The 17,388-nt window shown below is 51.3% G+C and overlaps 7 protein-coding genes across 7 annotated transcripts; 1 reads left to right on the top strand and 6 right to left on the bottom strand.

The window, feature by feature from the left end:
- Positions 1–239: 239 nt before the first annotated feature.
- On the bottom strand, positions 240–1,631 carry VTN49DRAFT_4064 (uncharacterized protein; the record flags this gene model as incomplete). The annotated part of the gene is made up of 4 exons (XM_069411969.1): positions 240–1,172; positions 1,228–1,371; positions 1,427–1,531; positions 1,587–1,631. 4 exons carry the CDS (start codon positions 1,629–1,631, stop codon positions 240–242), a joined length of 1,227 nt encoding a protein of 408 aa, XP_069267259.1.
- Positions 1,632–2,555: 924 nt separating this feature from the next.
- VTN49DRAFT_4063 (uncharacterized protein) lies at positions 2,556–4,878 on the bottom strand (the record flags this gene model as incomplete). The annotated part of the gene is made up of 3 exons (XM_069411968.1): positions 2,556–3,666; positions 3,718–4,562; positions 4,621–4,878. The coding sequence occupies 3 exons, from the start codon at positions 4,876–4,878 to the stop codon at positions 2,556–2,558; spliced, it is 2,214 nt and encodes a 737-aa protein (XP_069267258.1).
- Positions 4,879–5,781: 903 nt separating this feature from the next.
- Positions 5,782–6,730, bottom strand: VTN49DRAFT_4062 (uncharacterized protein; the record flags this gene model as incomplete). Its single annotated transcript, XM_069411967.1, has 2 exons — positions 5,782–6,448; positions 6,507–6,730. 2 exons carry the CDS (start codon positions 6,728–6,730, stop codon positions 5,782–5,784), a joined length of 891 nt encoding a protein of 296 aa, XP_069267257.1.
- Positions 6,731–7,001: 271 nt separating this feature from the next.
- Positions 7,002–7,784, top strand: VTN49DRAFT_4061 (uncharacterized protein; the record flags this gene model as incomplete). The annotated part of the gene is made up of 2 exons (XM_069411966.1): positions 7,002–7,129; positions 7,196–7,784. The coding sequence occupies 2 exons, from the start codon at positions 7,002–7,004 to the stop codon at positions 7,782–7,784; spliced, it is 717 nt and encodes a 238-aa protein (XP_069267256.1).
- A 415-nt stretch (positions 7,785–8,199) lies between these two features.
- Positions 8,200–9,162, bottom strand: VTN49DRAFT_4060 (uncharacterized protein; the record flags this gene model as incomplete). Its single annotated transcript, XM_069411965.1, has 2 exons — positions 8,200–8,475; positions 8,536–9,162. The coding sequence occupies 2 exons, from the start codon at positions 9,160–9,162 to the stop codon at positions 8,200–8,202; spliced, it is 903 nt and encodes a 300-aa protein (XP_069267255.1).
- Positions 9,163–9,827: 665 nt separating this feature from the next.
- VTN49DRAFT_4059 (uncharacterized protein) lies at positions 9,828–11,406 on the bottom strand (the record flags this gene model as incomplete). The annotated part of the gene is made up of 2 exons (XM_069411963.1): positions 9,828–10,421; positions 10,492–11,406. 2 exons carry the CDS (start codon positions 11,404–11,406, stop codon positions 9,828–9,830), a joined length of 1,509 nt encoding a protein of 502 aa, XP_069267254.1.
- A 417-nt stretch (positions 11,407–11,823) lies between these two features.
- VTN49DRAFT_4058 (uncharacterized protein) lies at positions 11,824–13,223 on the bottom strand (the record flags this gene model as incomplete). Its single annotated transcript, XM_069411962.1, has 2 exons — positions 11,824–13,092; positions 13,152–13,223. 2 exons carry the CDS (start codon positions 13,221–13,223, stop codon positions 11,824–11,826), a joined length of 1,341 nt encoding a protein of 446 aa, XP_069267253.1.
- Positions 13,224–17,388: the final 4,165 nt, after the last annotated feature.

Genomic DNA, 17,388 nt, shown 5'->3' with positions numbered 1-17,388 from the left:
TTATAGAACTGATTGGACGGAAACGTTCCCTGTAGCCGCCGGGTTTCCTAATATGGTAAGTTACTGCTTCGTACTTGCATGCTTTAGCCTGTGATAGAGAGTGCTGTTCCTGAAAATAGATCTATCCAAGGAGTTAAGGATGCAGCGTTTGAAGCATGCAAGAGATTGTTGTTTCGTCTCAGAATCTCGAAACACGTTGTCTAGTGTCAGAGTTTGTATCTACAACATCGCTTCATCACTCACTCCGCATACGCCATGAACACATGAAGCTCCTGTGGGCACGCCTCAAAGTCCAAGCCAACTCCATGCCCGACAAAGTACACATAACCCTCGGAGATATCCAAAGTCTTGTTGGCGGCATGCATCTTGCCCGCGCCGCCGGTAACGACCATGACGGTGGGCCCGTCAATTGGTTGAATGGACTCCTTCTCGCCAGCTTTGAGATGCGTGGCTAGCATGTTGAACTCGCTGATGGGCGGCGCATACTCGAGCGTCTTGCCGTGCTTAGCCTTATCTGCTGGGTGTTTCCCCAGAAAAGCCTCGTCGGGCTCATGCGGCCAGAAGCTGAGCGCCTCGCAAAAGACCTCGACGCTGTCCCGCTCCGCACGCGGGCAGAAACCCGTATTGAGCACATTGTCGGAGCGTGCCATGCACTCGACAATGTCGCCAGAGAGATACGCATGGATACCATCCGCGGGGACGTAGACAGAGTCGCCCGCGTTCAGCTGGAAAAAATTCATACACAGCACCGCAAGTAGAGTTCCATTGTCAGTTGGAGAATACTGCTCGCACACCCGCTGCAGTAGTGAGGGGATGTAGCGGTACTTGCTCTCGAACGCGTCGTCGGGCAGCTTGATCACATCGGCAATGGTCTGCTCCACGACGTTCTCGGGCGCCTCGAGGATGTTCCGCGCAACTTGCTTCAGCGTCCCGTCGTGGAACTTGTCCTCCCCGGGCGGCAGGAACCGCTGAAGCGGCTTGTTGGCAAAGAGCCGAGTCAGGTCTGTAAGCGGCTTCCAGCCGGCGAATAGCTCGAATGGGCCCAGTGCCACAGCGATCTCCGGCTTGTGATTCGTGTCTCCGAACTTCTTTGGGTCTCGCGCGTGCAGTTGCTGAGCCATCTTGCGGTCTGGGTGCACTTGGAGAGGGAGGGCTTTGCTCATGGAGAGAATCTACATCCATTAGACATAACTTCGAACCCTTCGTATGGCGAAAAAGCAAGCTTACCTTGGGCAAATAAGGCAGCTCTCCTTCAAACTTGTCGCGCACCTTCTTCCCCAACAGCTCCGGGTATTTCTTCAGATATTCCTGAAGCGTCTCCCCCGTGGAAATGACGTACGAGGGCGTCGTCGGGTACGTGCCCATCCACATCTGACATTTTTTATGTCAACTATCATCGTCAACCATCAGGACAATAAAACCGTACCTCTGAGTAGTGCTTGTCATCTTCGATCTTGAAATCGGTTCCCGGCGTTTTCGCGCAGAGGCGCGCGGCCATAGAATCATGGCCTTTCTTTCCCCAGCCATCATTCTAAACCAATCAATGATTTATCCTTTTCTGGAGAATTACCTGTTGAGAAACATACCTTGCAATAGCACCGGAGTTGAACAACTGGTTCGGCGCTGGGCATATTGAATAAAATTCTGTCAAGTCAATTACAATAATCTACGAAGCAAGAAAAAAATTTTAGACGCATTTGGGCACTTGTCAGTGTTCCTGGAAGATGTGTTTTCATTTACAAGTTTAGATGATATATCGATGGCGTAGTCTGCCTACGTTCCTATGCCGTCATAACTCGGGCAATGGGTCCATCTAATCAGAGACAGGTATCGACGGCAGAATTACATGGGCGAATGGGAGTATACTCGCCAAAATGTCGCATTACAGGTTCATGTCGATTGTTTTCTCATGTTTTTCTCTCTTGTCCTTGCTGTTGGTTCATGTCAAGCTACATTCGTGATAATTTAAAGTATTATGCTTCAAACCTCGGGCAGCCATCACCACGTTGTATAGGATAAATTCATACTGGCAAAGTACATGTCGACCGACTTAATGACAAAAGAAACCCTCCTTTTCTGGTCGAAACGAGTGAACATATCCGAATAACTCCCGACACATTCTCAAACTCCAGTCTGTCATGCGAAAGCAACCACCCTGGGTATATGTAGGCAACACAAGGAAACGGAGCGAATGCCTCTGTAATAACATCCAGTATGGCATCGAAGCGCATCGAGCGCCAGATATTGTAGTGGCCATATGATATATCGTGAAGACAAAAAGAAATATATCGCGAGCCATGTAGTATGGGGCATTGCTTTCGCTGAGTCGTGCATGGAGATCTATGCGATCTATCTGCACGCTTGGGGCGGGGTCTTTTGATCATGTCTGACAAGGAAGATACGTGATCTTGTCGGTTCTTGTAAATGTGCGCGATTTGATTCTTTTGTGGCAGCAAATTGCTTGCAGTCTGTCAAAGAAATACGGAACGATTGTAACGCGCCAGCAAATGCGAGCATCGGCTTCAATCTCGAGAAGATGTGGTACGATTAGCCGGCTAAGATGGAAACCCCCCTCTACCCTTGGGAACAGAAGATTGACGCGATCGCGGATTGCTCCTGGTCGAGCGTGGCGAGGACGGCTGGCTCGACGACGACGGCGTCCGCGCCGCTGAGGCCGGCACAAGCACCGAACGTCGTCCATGCCCGCTAGAATCGTCGTCGCTATCGGTCCCCACAATGTAGTATGAGCTGCCAACGGAAGGAGTATTCTCAGCTGTGGTGACCCGTAGTTCTGTTGACCGTCGCATATGATGCTTTGATCGGAGAGGAACCGGGCTGACTGGTCGCTCAGGATGTGCGCACTCCATGAACAGCATGCTCCGTGCCCGACGCAGCTGGATACTCGGCCTCCGGCTGGAACTGAGACGACCGGGTCTTCCGCGTTCGGGTTCCTGGCCAGACGAACCCCGTCGACGCGTCCGGCGGTGAGACACGCGACTAGTTTCCCAGTTCGACTGCCAAGGCGTCTCGCCCATGTGAATCCCCAGACCGGCCCGGACGGTCGGGCTGAGGGCGACCCGCGCCCGCATAGTCTGAACAGCTCGGTCCAGCGCCAGTTCGATGGCAACGTGGTTCCTGATTCGCGCGATCTTTGGCCACGTGGCGCGCTCGCCGCTGAGACACGCTTGGCGCATGAACTCGGCCGTTGGGTTCTGGAGAATGTGCGATAAGGACGCGTACGAAATATCCGGGAGAATGTTAATGTCCCCGGAATACTTCTGGCTCAGAATGGAGGCGAGTTTAGTGGAAGTGTTTGGAAAGATTCCCATCTCGGTCATGACGGCCATGCGATGGAGCATCTCGTCTCGTGCAAGGCCCGTCATGGTTTGGAGCAATGGAGTCGTCAACCACGACCGACGATTAGGATCCTCACCAGGACCTTCGTCCTTGGAAAGAAAGGGAACGACATGTGGATTAACCTGGGACACGATGAAATGGTTGACATTGAACATTTCTGCCAGACGAGTTGTTGGCACGTCTCCGTCTACCGATCCGTCGATATAATGGTGCCCGTCGTCATGCCAGGGAACAATTTCACCTGTCAGGGGGTCCTTGGCTCTCAGCTGCGACGGCGAGAAGACCACAGGTACCGAACACGACACGCAACTATGCACTGGTTAGTTGGTGACGATTATAGTCAGCAGATTTTCGACTTACACAGCTGACCAAATCAGCACGTTCGGGGCCGTGATATAGTTCAATAGCCGAGGTAGCTCGTATAGACCGGCGCTGGAAATGCAGATATTCAAAATCCGCCGGGTGCGGTTATATGCTTCCTGAAAGGTCATATCGCCCATCCACCCTCTAATGACTCGCTCCAAATGGCGAATATCGTAGACGGACCCATACTTGAGTAATCTGGTGATCCTCTCCAACGGAGGCGGCTTCTGCCCCGCGGGGTCAAACACATCCAAATCGCCGTGCGGGAAGCGCTCCAAGACTGTGGGAAGCTCGTCATCCGTGTGAGTACAAAAAACGGCCGCCACGATGCTTCCGGCCGACGCGCCGGAGACAATGCGCGGCATCAACCTGGCTTCGTGCAACGCTTTGACCACTCCGATGTGGCTCATCCCAAAGGTTCCACCACCAGAGAACAACACCGCGCTCCGACCAAAAGCCTGTCGAGCTGATAGCAATTGTTCGAGGACGTGCTGCATCTCGGCCAAGTCATTCCCCTCCTTACTCGCCAGCTGCACCAGAGTCGAAATTGTGTCCAACGCGACGGTAATATACTGATCGATTAAATCCTTAGTTCCCAAGTATGCGTGCCGATAGAGACGCGCGTCACTCATATTTCCCAGGTCGCGGCTCAGGGCCGTGCGAACAAGAAACAGCATGCGGTTTACATCGCAGCTGATACGCGCATCCTCCAGCTCCTTCATTCTTTCACGGACCAGCCAGTAGTCATACTCGTCCGACTCTGCCGTCCGCTTCCACGCATTGTTTCCTTCGAGTTCGTCCAACTCACTGGCACATGCGCGCCATTCATCATACGTTCGAGCCTTGCAGCCGGTCAGCAATGCGTATTCTTGCAATCATCTGCTAACGACGGAGACTCACATTGCGCATTTTTATGTAGAGGACCTGTTTTTGATCTTCTTCGCGTTGTTTCTGCTGCCGCTCTTCCTTGGACAGTCCATCCTGGCGGTTTTGCAAGGTCTCTCCGGCCCAGTTAAAGGTGTCGCGTACCAATGAAGACAGTGCCGCAATGGGCTGCTGCTTCTTCGACACAGACCGCGTCGATCGATCTCTCTCTGGCCGGATACTCGGTGTGCCGTGAATGTGAGATTGAATCGAGACGGGATCTCGGAGCGGCATGACGGATGGCCGAGAGTTGGGAGAATTACAAGGGTATCACAATCAATATCTGGAATATAGTTGCATTCTTGCAGTGCACAGCGGCCAAAGAGTAATACCAGTCCTAATTATGATGGTAGAAGGTCGATTCGACTTCCACGATGCCTCTCCTCCCCTTTGCCGTTCATGTGAAGCGATGCTTACATAAGCGCAGATCGTGGAGAGGACCCATTTTGCAGGTCACGAGGGGACATTCCCTTCTCATCCCGCACTTTCTCCGGCCGGACGACGTCACAGTCGTGGCGAGTTTTCAGCGCCCTGTGCCCCAGAACCAGTTGCTCCCTGTCGCCTAATTTACCCACCTTTTCAGGCTCTCGGACGGTAAAGCCTATCTCAGCCAGAGCGGTGTGTTTTTCGGATTTGTTCCGGGCTTTCTCGGTCCTGACTCGGTAACGCGGGCTACCTCCTGTAGTCAAGCGGCACCATCTTCCGGCATATATAGGGCTCACGAGTTCCATGTGGATGGGAAATCCGGCTTCGTCAACGTCCTTATTCCATTCCTTTCTAGCTCTCGCCAGGTTCCTAGTTATCCCCAGACCCATCATGCTACCCCGCAAACAAGCCCTTAGTTGTCCCGCTTTAGAAGCTGGACGGTCGCATGGTACATGAAATTCAAATGTAAACTGGGTATTGCTGACGAGAATAACTTGGCATTGGGCACCGCTCTCGAGTCAGACCGCTTCGAACCAAAGTCATATGCGATGAATGCCTGACTCGTGTGGGTGACCCAGGTCCGATGAGGAAGCCTGGGCATTTTCACATGCAATCGTCCCTGAAACGTGCGCTACATTTTCATCGTCATTTGATCAAGATCGCGGGGACCATAAAATCTTGTCTAGTGAAATCTCTTACTACAACATAATCCTACTCCACGTGGCTTGCCCATTCACGGATGGCCGTCCGTAACAGCATGTGAAAACGATGCTCCAGCCAGAAATGTCCAGCGTGTTCCACTTCGCGGCTCTGGACCTGGCTCCCAGGAGGCACTTGCATCGTCTTGATCCAGTCTTGCACCTTGCGCAGAGGAGTAAAGATATCATCCGTCCCATAGATGACCAAAGTGCGATGCTGAGACAGGGTTTCCTCCGGAGACGGCGTTGCAATCTGTCGACCCTGGATGGTCACGCTGGACAGACCGGAAAAGAGAGTCACCAACTGCGAAGTAACGCCCAAGATGGGTGAGACAAGAAGATACGAAATTGTGGGCCAACGGTCTCCGTAATTTCCAAACGTTGTACCTGGGGTTATTTGCCGGCCATCTCGAATCGCCAATTCTTCGACTTTCTGGAGAATCTTCGCTGCCGGAGAATCCTCGGCGGGGTTGGAAAATAGATCCACCACATCCATTGGAGAGGGTAGACGCGAGGCCATCATGGATCCGTACGAATAACCGCTCAAGATCAACTCTGGCTTGCGCGGAGGCCCGCCAACGGCCTGAAGGTACCGCGCCATAAAGCCGTACACGGAGATATAGTCGCAAAGTTCCGGTCTCCCGGTCCAGCTTGTTTTGCCTCCAGATTCGCCGGCTCCCCTGATGACAGGCTGTTAGGACACTGCACTCTTCCACGGAATTGAAAACTCAGCTGTACCGGAAGTTGAACGTCAGGACCTTGTAACCGAGTTTTACGAGCTCCGATGTCGCGGAGCCGACCACGGGATCATCGTAGCATCCTCCCAACGGAGCATATGGGTGGGCAATTATTGCGCCCTTTGCTTTCTGCGCGGTCACGTCATTGGACGGGTGGTATAAGCGGCAATCGAGAGAAGCACCATCAAAAAGCGAGGGAATGGCAAATGAATGCGTTGGCTTCATTTACACTGATTAGTGCACATCTTTGCTGTAGTTTGTTTGACAGGTACTGCCATGCACGGGCAACTCGGAGGTGTAATTAATAGGCAATATGGAACTGTAAAGCAGAAACTTAGTTGATTTTGCCAGTTGACGAACTCTTTGGCGGCTCGCCCCTTGTAGCTGCGGGCGCCATGGGTGTTTGATTGGTTGGCAGCCTAGCAAAGGTCTGAATGTAGTACCTCGACCAGCTTAAGATCTCAAGCAATACTTAACCGTCGTCCAGCTCTTCATCATGGCGACTCCGCTGAACCAAAATCAAATCAGAGTACTGGAACAGACGCGTCAACGTCTCGTGCAGTTGACACACTCGATCGGCTCACTTGTCGCCAGCCTACAACACAGCGACCCTCTTCCACCATGGTACTATTATCGATTATTCCCGCCATTGTTTCTCAAGAGAAAAAGAATACTGAAATATGATTATAGGAGTTCCCTCCAATCCCAAGCGAGCATCATATCCAATAACCTGGCAAGCATCTCCGCACACCTATCCGAGAACCACGACCTTCTCTCCTCCCTCGTCGCGTACCCCGGCCCTACGTACCCCGGGCTCACCCAAAGCGGAGTACTAGAACAGCTCCTTCGAACAAAGCTCGAACCCCGCGCAGAGGACTGGGTTGAACGAGGGCGAGCAGCGGGTGAAGCTGTCTTGGAAAATCGCGACGGATTGAGCGCGGCGCAACTGGACGAACTATGGCAATGGGCACCCGTCGAGGCGAACCGCGAAGCGCGGCGGCGGAACTGGGGCGGCAATTATACACTCGAGGAGAGGGAGATGGGGATTGAAAATGTTGTTACGGGTCTACAACGGCAGCTGGAAGATGACGAGCAGGAAGAAGAAGGCGAGGAGGAAGGAGACGAGATGGAAATCGCGGCAGAAGGCACGCAGGGTCAGCAAGCTGTTGGTGCGGACAGAACTCAGGTGGCCGGGGCGGCGGCTGGGCCGGCGATGGCCCTGAATGAGGTCTTCCGCTACATGATCAGCGGCTCGAGGCCCCAGTCTGGCCCTTCATGAGATACTGCGGTGACAAACCCACTACGCGATATTATATACCACCATGAACTCAGGACAGATGGTCCTGGCAATGTCTACGTCGCGGTTTACTTGATCAACTAGTTTTGCTAATGGCCGAGCGGAGATCATTGTCAGCGCAGCTGCCTGGTTCCTCGGCCATAGGCATGGGCTACGCTTTCGGTCCTCTGCTGAACAGGTCGACTGATATCATCCTATGGCTCTACCTCCTGCCGCGGAGCCCTCGCACTCACTGTTTCGACGCAACGAACGTCCGTTAGTTCCTGGGGCGTCGATATAATGATTCGCACCAGCGACTTCAGCGCTGGTAAACCTGTACGGGAAGAAAAGGTTCAGAGTCTGTACGCAAATTACAAATCAAATGAATTTTGTCTATATTTTGTGTGCAAATATTGATTCAGCCTCTCCGTCGCGTCGTTGGGGTCTTTCCCGCTGGTTTCGGCGATGCGCCACTGCTCTGTGCAGTTGCTGGAACCGGCTTGGATTCCTGTTTCTCGTCCTTCTTGGGCTTGGCGGCCACCGGCTGCGGCTTGTTCCAGTAGTAAATCATCTGCAAAGCCAGAACCAGATTGAGCACAAAGCCGGCAATAACGCCGTAAAGAATGATTTTGTCATCGACTTCCTGAAGAGTCGTGTAAATCCGGGAGAGCGACCCAAGAAGGTAGTTGAACACCTAAGCAACAAGAAATAATCAGCCCGCTAAAGTATCGCACCCAGTGATCTCAAAACGTACCGCAAACGCGCTCAGCTGTCCCGTACCACCCTCTCTCCAAATTGCATAAATCTGTGGCAGCTTACTCGCGTTCGCTAGCACACCGGCACCCGCCTGAAGATACGCGAACGTCTGATCATCCAACAGGTTCGGATTGATCAGTAACGCATACATACTTGCAGCTACCGCTGCAACGAACGTCGCCGCCGCCGCAGGCTTGCCATCAAAGCTCAGCACCAACACCCCAACCACGACATCCTGAATCGCAATGAAAGCAGTCTCGCCAAAGGTGCTGAAGGGAAACCCTTGACGGAAGCTGTACGAGAGCGTGATGAGTAGGCTGGCCGTTTCCAGCGCGTACGATGCGAATGACACTCCAGCGGCGGAACACGAGTTGATCAGCTTGAGGATCTGCGGCACCTTAACGACGGCGCTGGCGCCGACAATCGCTAGGCCCAACGCCTTGGAGATGGCGAGCGACGTGCAAGCAGGATCTTTTGTCACGTCGAGATCGACGAGCAGAGCGCTGTGGCAGGGCGCGCCGAGCAACGAGATGATCGCGTCATGGACTGGTTCGGGGAGCGCCGAGCTGATGGGTCGGAGGACGGGCTTGAGCGGGTTGATGACAGCTGTCTGGAGCGTGTCCATGGTGCCGGAGAAGGCGCTGAGACTGCGCGGCAGCTCAGCTTCAATTCTGCGATGTTTGGCTTCTAAAGTCACCAACTCGAAGTCCGACTAAATTGCTGACCCAACTTCAGAATCGGGCAAGTTCTTCACCGATCAGCATAGACTAACAAACCCTAGGTACCTCGAGGTAGGGAGGTTAGGTACCTTAGTTGGTGGTGGGGACCTCGTCGGGAAAGCGCTAAGCCATTACCTATCGAGTAACCTACCTTTTGGCTAGGCTAAGGAAGGGAAGGTTTAACCCCAGGTTACCTCTGGGCTTAGGTTTCTAAGTTTTCACTACGTACTCCGTGCGGAGGGTAGAGTCATGGGTGCTAATCAGTATATCCACAATTCGCAGGAAGCATTATTATTGCATTGCGGCAAGAAACAACCCTATCTACTTGAGAAAGTCGGTTCATCGAGTTTAAAGTTAGGGGTTGCGGGAGCAGGGCTGGACGAGAAGTCCGTGGTACTCCGACTACTTACTAGCCTACTATATAACGGAACAGAGGGCTGTTGAGACAGAGAGGCCATATCAAGAGTATGGAGGCTCATATGGGCAACTTTTCTTAGTAGGCGCCACTTCCTAAGCTGGGTAAGTACACAGAAGTACCTAACGTGCCTGCATCAGGTACGTGTCTCCAATATTAGTCGCAATTTGTGTTACTGCGTCTCCTCGAAGCGGGCTGGGGAGGACCTTCATCGGGCAGAGGAGGATTTCCAGCACCAGCAGACCAGGGAAGATTGTCAACGAACAGGTCAGGATTGTCATAATCGAACGACAGGCGAGGAATACCGGCGGGAGAGGAAGGACTGCCAGCGGACAGATCAGGATTGCCAACGAGCCAGGGAGGGCTGGTAGCGGAAAGGCGACGAATGTCAAATCCGCTTCCTTGTACCTTGTTGGCATCGGCACCTCTCTCCAGCAGCAACTCTACCACGTCTTTGTGGCCCTCAGCAGATGCAACATGAAAAGCAGTGCCATACTTGCCGCCTTGCTTGTTGACATCGGCACCTCTCTCCAACAGCAGCTTCACCACTTCCGTGTGGCCCTCGACAGAAGCAGCGTAAAGAGCATTGCCAAACCAGCCGCCTTGCTTGTTGATATCGGCACCTCTCTCCAGCAGCAACTCTACCACGTCCGTGTGACCCTTAATAGAAGCAGCCTGAAGAGCAGTGCCATACCAGCCGCCTTGGGTATTGACATCGGCACCTCTCTCTAGCAGCAGCTTCACCACTTCCTTGTGCCCTCAACAGAAGCAGCTTGAAGAGCACTGCCATACTTGCCGCCTTGTGCATTGACATAGGCACCTTTTCTAGCAACAACTCCGCCACTTCCTTGTGACCGTTAACGGAAGCAGCCTGAAGAGCATTGCCATATTCGCCGCCTTTCTCGTTAACATCGGTTCCTCTCTCCAAAAGCAGTTTCACCAGCCTCGTTTTTCCAGCGTCAGAAGCGGCATGAAGAGCATATCCTGGATCTTTCACGTTGCCATGGGCACCTCTCTCTAGCAGCAGCTCCACCAGTTCCCAGTTTCGGGTGTCAGAAGCAATCTGAAGCGCACTGCCATGGATGCCGCCTTGTGCATTGACATCGGCACCTCTTTCCAACAGCGTTTCCACCAGTTTCTTGCTTCCATCGATACAAGCAGCCTGGAGAGCATTTCCATACTTGCCGCCTTGTGCATTGACATCTGCACCTTTTTCCAACAACAGCTCCGCAAGCTCCGTGTTTCCACAGACACAAGCAATTTGGAGAGCACTGCCGTATACAGCTCCTTGTGCGTTGACGTTGGCACCTCTCTCCAATAGTAGTCGCACAACCTCCTTGTGACCCTTCCTTGAAGCTGTTTGGAGAGCATTCCCATACGCACCGCCTTGTTCATCGACATCAACTCTCCTCTTTAACAGAAGCTTTGCAATGTGCTGGAGACCCGCTGTCGATACGTAATACAATGGAGGAGCCATCTCAGGTCTTACTAGCCTCGGGTATTCAGCCCAGGGAGTATCAGGGTCAAAAAGCTTGCCCCAAACTGTGAACGCTCGCCTGTTCTCAAGGAGGAACTTCAAAACATCGTCCTGTACATCTTTTTCCGTCTCTGCTAGCTTTGCGTGGTCCATCCAGTATTGTGCGGCGTATTGAGCCAACGGACACTTCGCCCTAATTTCCTTGACTGGTTCCTGCTCATCCAAAAATGACAAGTACTTCAGGCAGATCGATGCCATTTTGCCATGTGATTTTGTCATACAAAACCTGCCCTGCCAGTTGCCCCTCCTTTCCCGATGGCTGAGGAATTCCCTCGCAGTTTGGTGGATAAATGACAACCTTGATTCATGAACGCTGATCAGGAGGCCACAGAAATTTTTTACCGCATCTTTGAAACTCTCTTTTGGCCACATATAGGATTCCAAGTCAGCATGTGAATGAATGCGATCCTTCTCCAACCCCAGCGTCAGAGCCACGTTCGCTTCGTCAAGGTTCAATGGACGTATAGCAGCCAAAACGATTTGGAGGAGAGTCTCCGTGCGACGCTCTTTCTTGCTTTTCTCCAGAATCCTTTCGTATGCTTCTGATACCTCCGGAGGAAGATCGGAGAGAAGTGCTTCCACGTCTGACCGCCTTCTGAATTCACTTGGGCTTTTTTAAATGATGTCGAAGGTGAGATGCAGCCATAGGTATGTACGATGTTCCAAGTTTTTCAATTCGTTTGCAATCTTCCGACGGTTATCCTCACCGAAATCACGCGCAATCTCGTCAACCTTAGCGTCAATGACTAGATTTATTTCATTGCTGATCTGCGGAGCCTTGTCATCGCTATCGATCCGAGCATACGTTTTCGCGCGTGAAATTCCGTCGAAAGAGTTCAAGAGGTCATCATATGGGCGACTGGTAACCAAGAACTTGAGCTTCGGCCAAGATCCCCGTGGCCCGCAGTAGAACTCCTTCAGCTTCCCGATGAGTTGCTCCCTACTCTTCGGATGGCATTCATCAAGGCCATCGAGAACGCAAACAATCTCACCTGCGTTTGGGGAGTCGGCGCAATTTATCAAAATTCGCCAAAGCTCGGAAAGGTTCTGTACCAGGCCCTTCCCAAAGTTTTCGTAACTTGGAATTGCATGCTCGATCAAATCACCAGTAGACGGCCGCCTAAAGAGCTGGTGGAGGATTGCACTCAAAGCATTTGTCGCGCACATGTGATGCTCATCTCCACCCTTGAAAAAGAAATAACAGATTGTCGATATTGCACCTTCTGCAGACAGACGTTTCTCGTCGATCAATGCCCGGGCCAGAACAGACTTTCCACTACCAGGCCCGGCAGAAACCCAGAGCAAACCGAAGTCGCTATCTCGCCATTTGTGGAATCTTTCATCCGTAAAGAACCATTCGCATGTTCCTTGCACTCTTGGTGGATTGTAGTCTTTGCAGGTTTCATAGTCGGAGGCGAGATCTTGTTTAAGATCTCGTACTTTCTGGTCGTAATTGAGCTTCCCAATTTCAATCCCGGTTGCCTGCGGAATCACTCGGATTTCATCTCGAATTTTTCTCATTTCCTCCATCTTTTGCAATTCAAGCTCTTGATTCTCTTTGTCCTTGAGAATGTTGAACGCGATGCGGTAATGTTCACTCATTCTCTCGACCTCTTTAGATTTCCCATCCCAGTCGTTCCAACCAGACACCTGCTCCCATGCCCGGGAGAATTGACGTTTGGACAGATGGCATACGACACGAGCTTGGTAGTCTAGAATATGCGAATAGAGCTTTATAATTGGTTCTATGATGTCTTGGTACCGTTGTCGGCGTGAAGGCTCGAGGTACTCCTCCTCAACCATTCTCCAGTAGTATTGAATGTCGCAAACCAAATTGAATCCTTTCAACATGGACTCGTGCATTGACGTAGCGTTGAGAAGTAACTCCACAAAGTCAGCATCCAACATCAGTACGTCTGGAACTTGACTGAGAATTGTCTTACCGGGAGAAGGAGGCTGGCACCTGCCCACGGCACATTCGCAAATGGCTGAGTGGCGATAGCAGCCTTGATCATCGGGTTTGAAAGAATAAACTTGAATAACCTCTCAGCCTGCAGCCGTATCCTCACATCTAGTCCCGAGAGCTTGACTCGCCATTGTATCTTCTCTTGGTCGTCCTCCAGTCTGTTTACAATAGACTCGATTGGCTCAGACTCCGGGACGTGTTCCATATAAGCTGCCATCAAATCAGGCTCTCGAGCCTGCAATATTTCAAAGGCCTGGGCCCAAAGATTGACATGCTGGCGGGACCGAAGTGGGCCGTTTTCTGAAGGCTTCGTGGGAGGACTGATACAAGGTAAGGGTGAACTGGTATCTGGGGTTACCAAGGACAAAGCATCTTGCCCAGGAAGTGCTAAAGAGGTGAGTATTGGCGTGGAAGTTTGAAGCAGTTTGGAAACTGAAGGTGATGGAATTGCAGGTGGCTTCTTTCTCTTCGTGGCCTTTGTTACTTCCGATGGAAAGTGCATATTGTTCAGCACTCCATGATATGGAAAATTGGATATCACAAACGCATACTGAAATCTACATGCAGATGATGAAGTGATGTGGAGGAGTTTGAAAGAGCAACTCCACTACTATTCGGGCTTCCCCAAGCCAGCGTGTCTGCGTACTAGGCTGATATGCAACGAACCCTGTCAGCCACCAGGCATATCATAGGCCCTCAGCCAGTAAGAAGCACTGGATTGAATTGAGTTTCTCAGCAGACCAACGGGCGAGCAATTTTTTGTTCGAACAAACACATGCCCTGGCTTTACTTTGCATACCTCCTGTCACCAGCGGCTCCATAGCCTGGGGGGCCTAGTTTCATATTGTACTGTCGCCAGGTCATCAGCAAGCAGGTGTGATCAGAATGAGCTGTTCGTTTCAAGGGCGAACCTGAATCATGTACTGCGCCAACATAGGGACCAGGGACTAGGAATCAAAACAATTGTGAAGTCCAAGACTGTAAAACTGAGGAAAGGGAGGCTGAGCACATAGCATGACAAATACAAAATGTAGCAAAATCAGGAAATAATGCACAAAAGTCACGGACTCTGTCATGCATCTAGTGGCAGTGGTGAAAACAATACGAACGACGGAATATCAACCCTGGAGCAGAGTTCGTCCCCTCTGATTTAGACGTGCTGAAGAGGTACGACGGCCCTCAGATTAGGGTTCCAATTTCGTAACCTTCTTCCTTTCCTAACGACTCAATCACATTGATAACGGATACTTTATGCATTACGGAATATTTCTTTTCAGCAGCAGTTCCTTAAGTTCCATGTGTCTGCTACAAGAAATACCTGGAGAGCATTGCCTAAGTAGCAACCTTTTTGCATTGACATCGGCACCTCTCTCAAGCAGTAGTTTGACAAGATTCTTTTTGCCACTGACACAAGCAGCCTGGAGAACACTGCCATACTTGCCTCTGCATTGACATTGGCACCTCTTTCCAGAAGCAGCTCCACCATTTCCCCATCTCCGGTAAAAGAAGCAGCCTGGAGAGCAGTGCCATATTGTCCGCCTTGTGCGTTCACATCAGCACCTCTTTCCAACAGTAGCTGCACTAGATCCTTGTGGCCCCAATAAGCAGCAGCTTGAAGAGCGCTTCCATATTCACCGCATGGTGCATTGACATCGGCGCCCCATTCTAACAGCAGCTTTACCAGTTCCTTGTGGGCCCAATAAGCAGCAGCTTGGAGAGTATTGCCAAACCTGCCACCTTGGGCGTTGACATCAGCACCTTTTTCCAACAGCAGCTTCGTCAGTTCATAATTTCCGTTGTAAGAAGCAGCCTGGAGGGCGTTGTCAAAGAGGCCGCCGCGTGTGTTGACATCGACACCTCTTTCCAATAGAAGTTGTGCAATCTCCTTGCAATTCCCCCTTGAAGCAGCCGTCAGAGCATTGCCATACTTGCCACCTTGCGCATTGACGTCAGCACCACTTTACAATAGCAGCTCCACCACCACCCTATTTCCGGCATAAGAAGCGGCTTGAAGAGCATGGCCGTACATGCCGCCTTTGGCGTTGACATCGGCACCTTTCTCCAGCAATATTTTCGCAGTTTCTTTGTTCCCTTTAAAACAGGCCGCTTGCAGAGCATTTCCATATTCGCCGCCTTGCGCATTGACATCGACCCATCTCTTTAGCAGAAGTTCTGCGATACGCTGAACACCCGCTACCGATGCGCAATACAACGGAGGAGCCGCAGCGTATTCGGTTGCTGCCTGGATTTTAGGAGACACAAGATCGTAAAGCTTCACCCAGGCTCTGTACGCCTGCTCTTGCACAAAGAAGAATTCCAAAACACCCTCCTGTACCTGCTCCTCCGTCTCTGCTAGCTTTACGTGGTCTATCCAGAACTGTGCAGAATATTGGGCTAGCGGATAATTTACCCAAAATGTCAGGGCTGATTTCTGTTCATCAAAGCAAGAGAGGTACCTCAGACATATCAGTGCCATCTTGCCATGTGATCTCGTTAAATCAAACCGGCCCTGCCAGTTGCCCGCCTGTTTCTGACACATGAGGAAGTCTCTCATTGTTTTATGGATGATCAGTTTTGAATTGTAGATGCTGATGAGCGGTCCACATAACGACTTCACCGTGTTCTTGAAGCTTTCTCGGGGCTGTATCTTCGACGCTAGGGCAGGAAGAGGGCCAATTTGTCCTTTCTCCAGTGCCACCGTCAAGGCTACATTCGCTTCATCAAGTGTCAAGGGACGTGTCGCAGTCAGAATAATCTGAAAGAGGGCCTCAGTTTGAAGCCGGTCAGCGCTTCTATTCAGAATTTTCTCATTTGCTTCTGATGCCCGGGAGGGTAGATCAGAAAGCAATGAATCCACGTCCGACCTTCTGGCGTACATCCCCAGTCGCCATTCGATGATGCCAAACATGAGATTGAGCCACAGATGAGTACGGTGCTCCATGCTCTTCAGGTATTCTGCAATCCTTCGACGGCCGTCCTCTTCAAAAAGATGCGCAATCATATTCACCTTGGCATCGATAACAAGATTAATTTCCTTGCCGATCTCCGCAGCTTTTTCGTTCTCCTCAAAACGAACATGTGAGATGGTGTCCGAAAGTTCTTTGAAAGATGCCTCCGGCGATCCCGAGAGCGGCTCGTGATCAGAAACTTGAGCCTGGGCCGAGAATCCGGAGGGCGCACTGACTCACAGTAGAGTTCCTTGAGCTTCCCGATCAGGTCCTCCCTACTCTCTCGATGACATTCATCAAGGGCGTCAAGGACGCAGATAATTTCATCAGCGTCTGGCGAGCCGACGTAACTCATAAGAATGTTCCAAAGCTCGGCAAAGTTCCGTGCCAGACCAGGACCATACTTCTGATGACTTAGTAAAATGCGCTTGATCAGAACGCCGGAAAGAGTTTGATTAAGAAGCTGGTGAATCATTGCACTCAAAGCATTAGCAGCGTACATGTGGTGTTCGTCACCGTCCCTGAGAAGAAATAGCAAACTGTCGATGTTGCAATGTTTGGAGATAGCCGTCGCTCGTCGATCAATGCCCGGGCCAAAACCGACTTCCCACAGCCAGGGCCAGCAGTCACCCAGAGGAGACCGAAGTCGCTCTCTCTCCATTTCCGAAATCTCTCGTCCCTGAAAAACCATTCGCATGTACCTTTCACTCTTTGTGGATTGAAGTTTTTGCAAACTTCATAATCAGACGCGAAATATTGCTTCACATTTTGCGCCGTCTGGCTGAGAACGAACTTTTGCATCCTATTTCTTGTTGTCTCCAAAACCCTCCGAATTTTATCCAGGATAGCTTGTGACTCCTGCATGTTCTGCAGTTCCGTTCTCCAGCGCTCGCGGATTGCCTCTACATCCAGAAGTTGAATGTAATCATTGTAGTGTTCACTCAGGTCCTGGACTTTCATCGAGTTCCATTCCCAATCGTTCCAGCCAGGGGTAGACTCCCATGTCCGCGAAATCTCGGCCTTGGAGAGATGACATATAACGCGAGCTTGGTACTCGATGATGTAGGAGTAGAGTTTGGCAATGAACCTAAGGAGGCGTTCATACTCATGCCGACTTGATGGACGAAGATAGTATTGCTCCTCCACGATTTTCCAGTATACTTGAACATCGCAAACCGCATTGAATCCTTTCAACATGAACTCGTTTATTGACGAATTGCCCGTGATTAGCTTCCAAAGTAAGCGTCTGCCAACCAAGCGTTTGGC

The sequence above is a fragment of the Thermomyces lanuginosus genome (assembly GCF_041956635.1).
Source record: "Thermomyces lanuginosus strain ATCC 200065 unplaced genomic scaffold VTN49scaffold_31, whole genome shotgun sequence".
Lineage (NCBI taxonomy): Eukaryota > Fungi > Ascomycota > Eurotiomycetes > Eurotiales > Trichocomaceae > Thermomyces > Thermomyces lanuginosus.
Note: the sequence above shows the minus strand (reverse complement) of the source record. Positions and strands in the feature narration are given on the sequence as shown.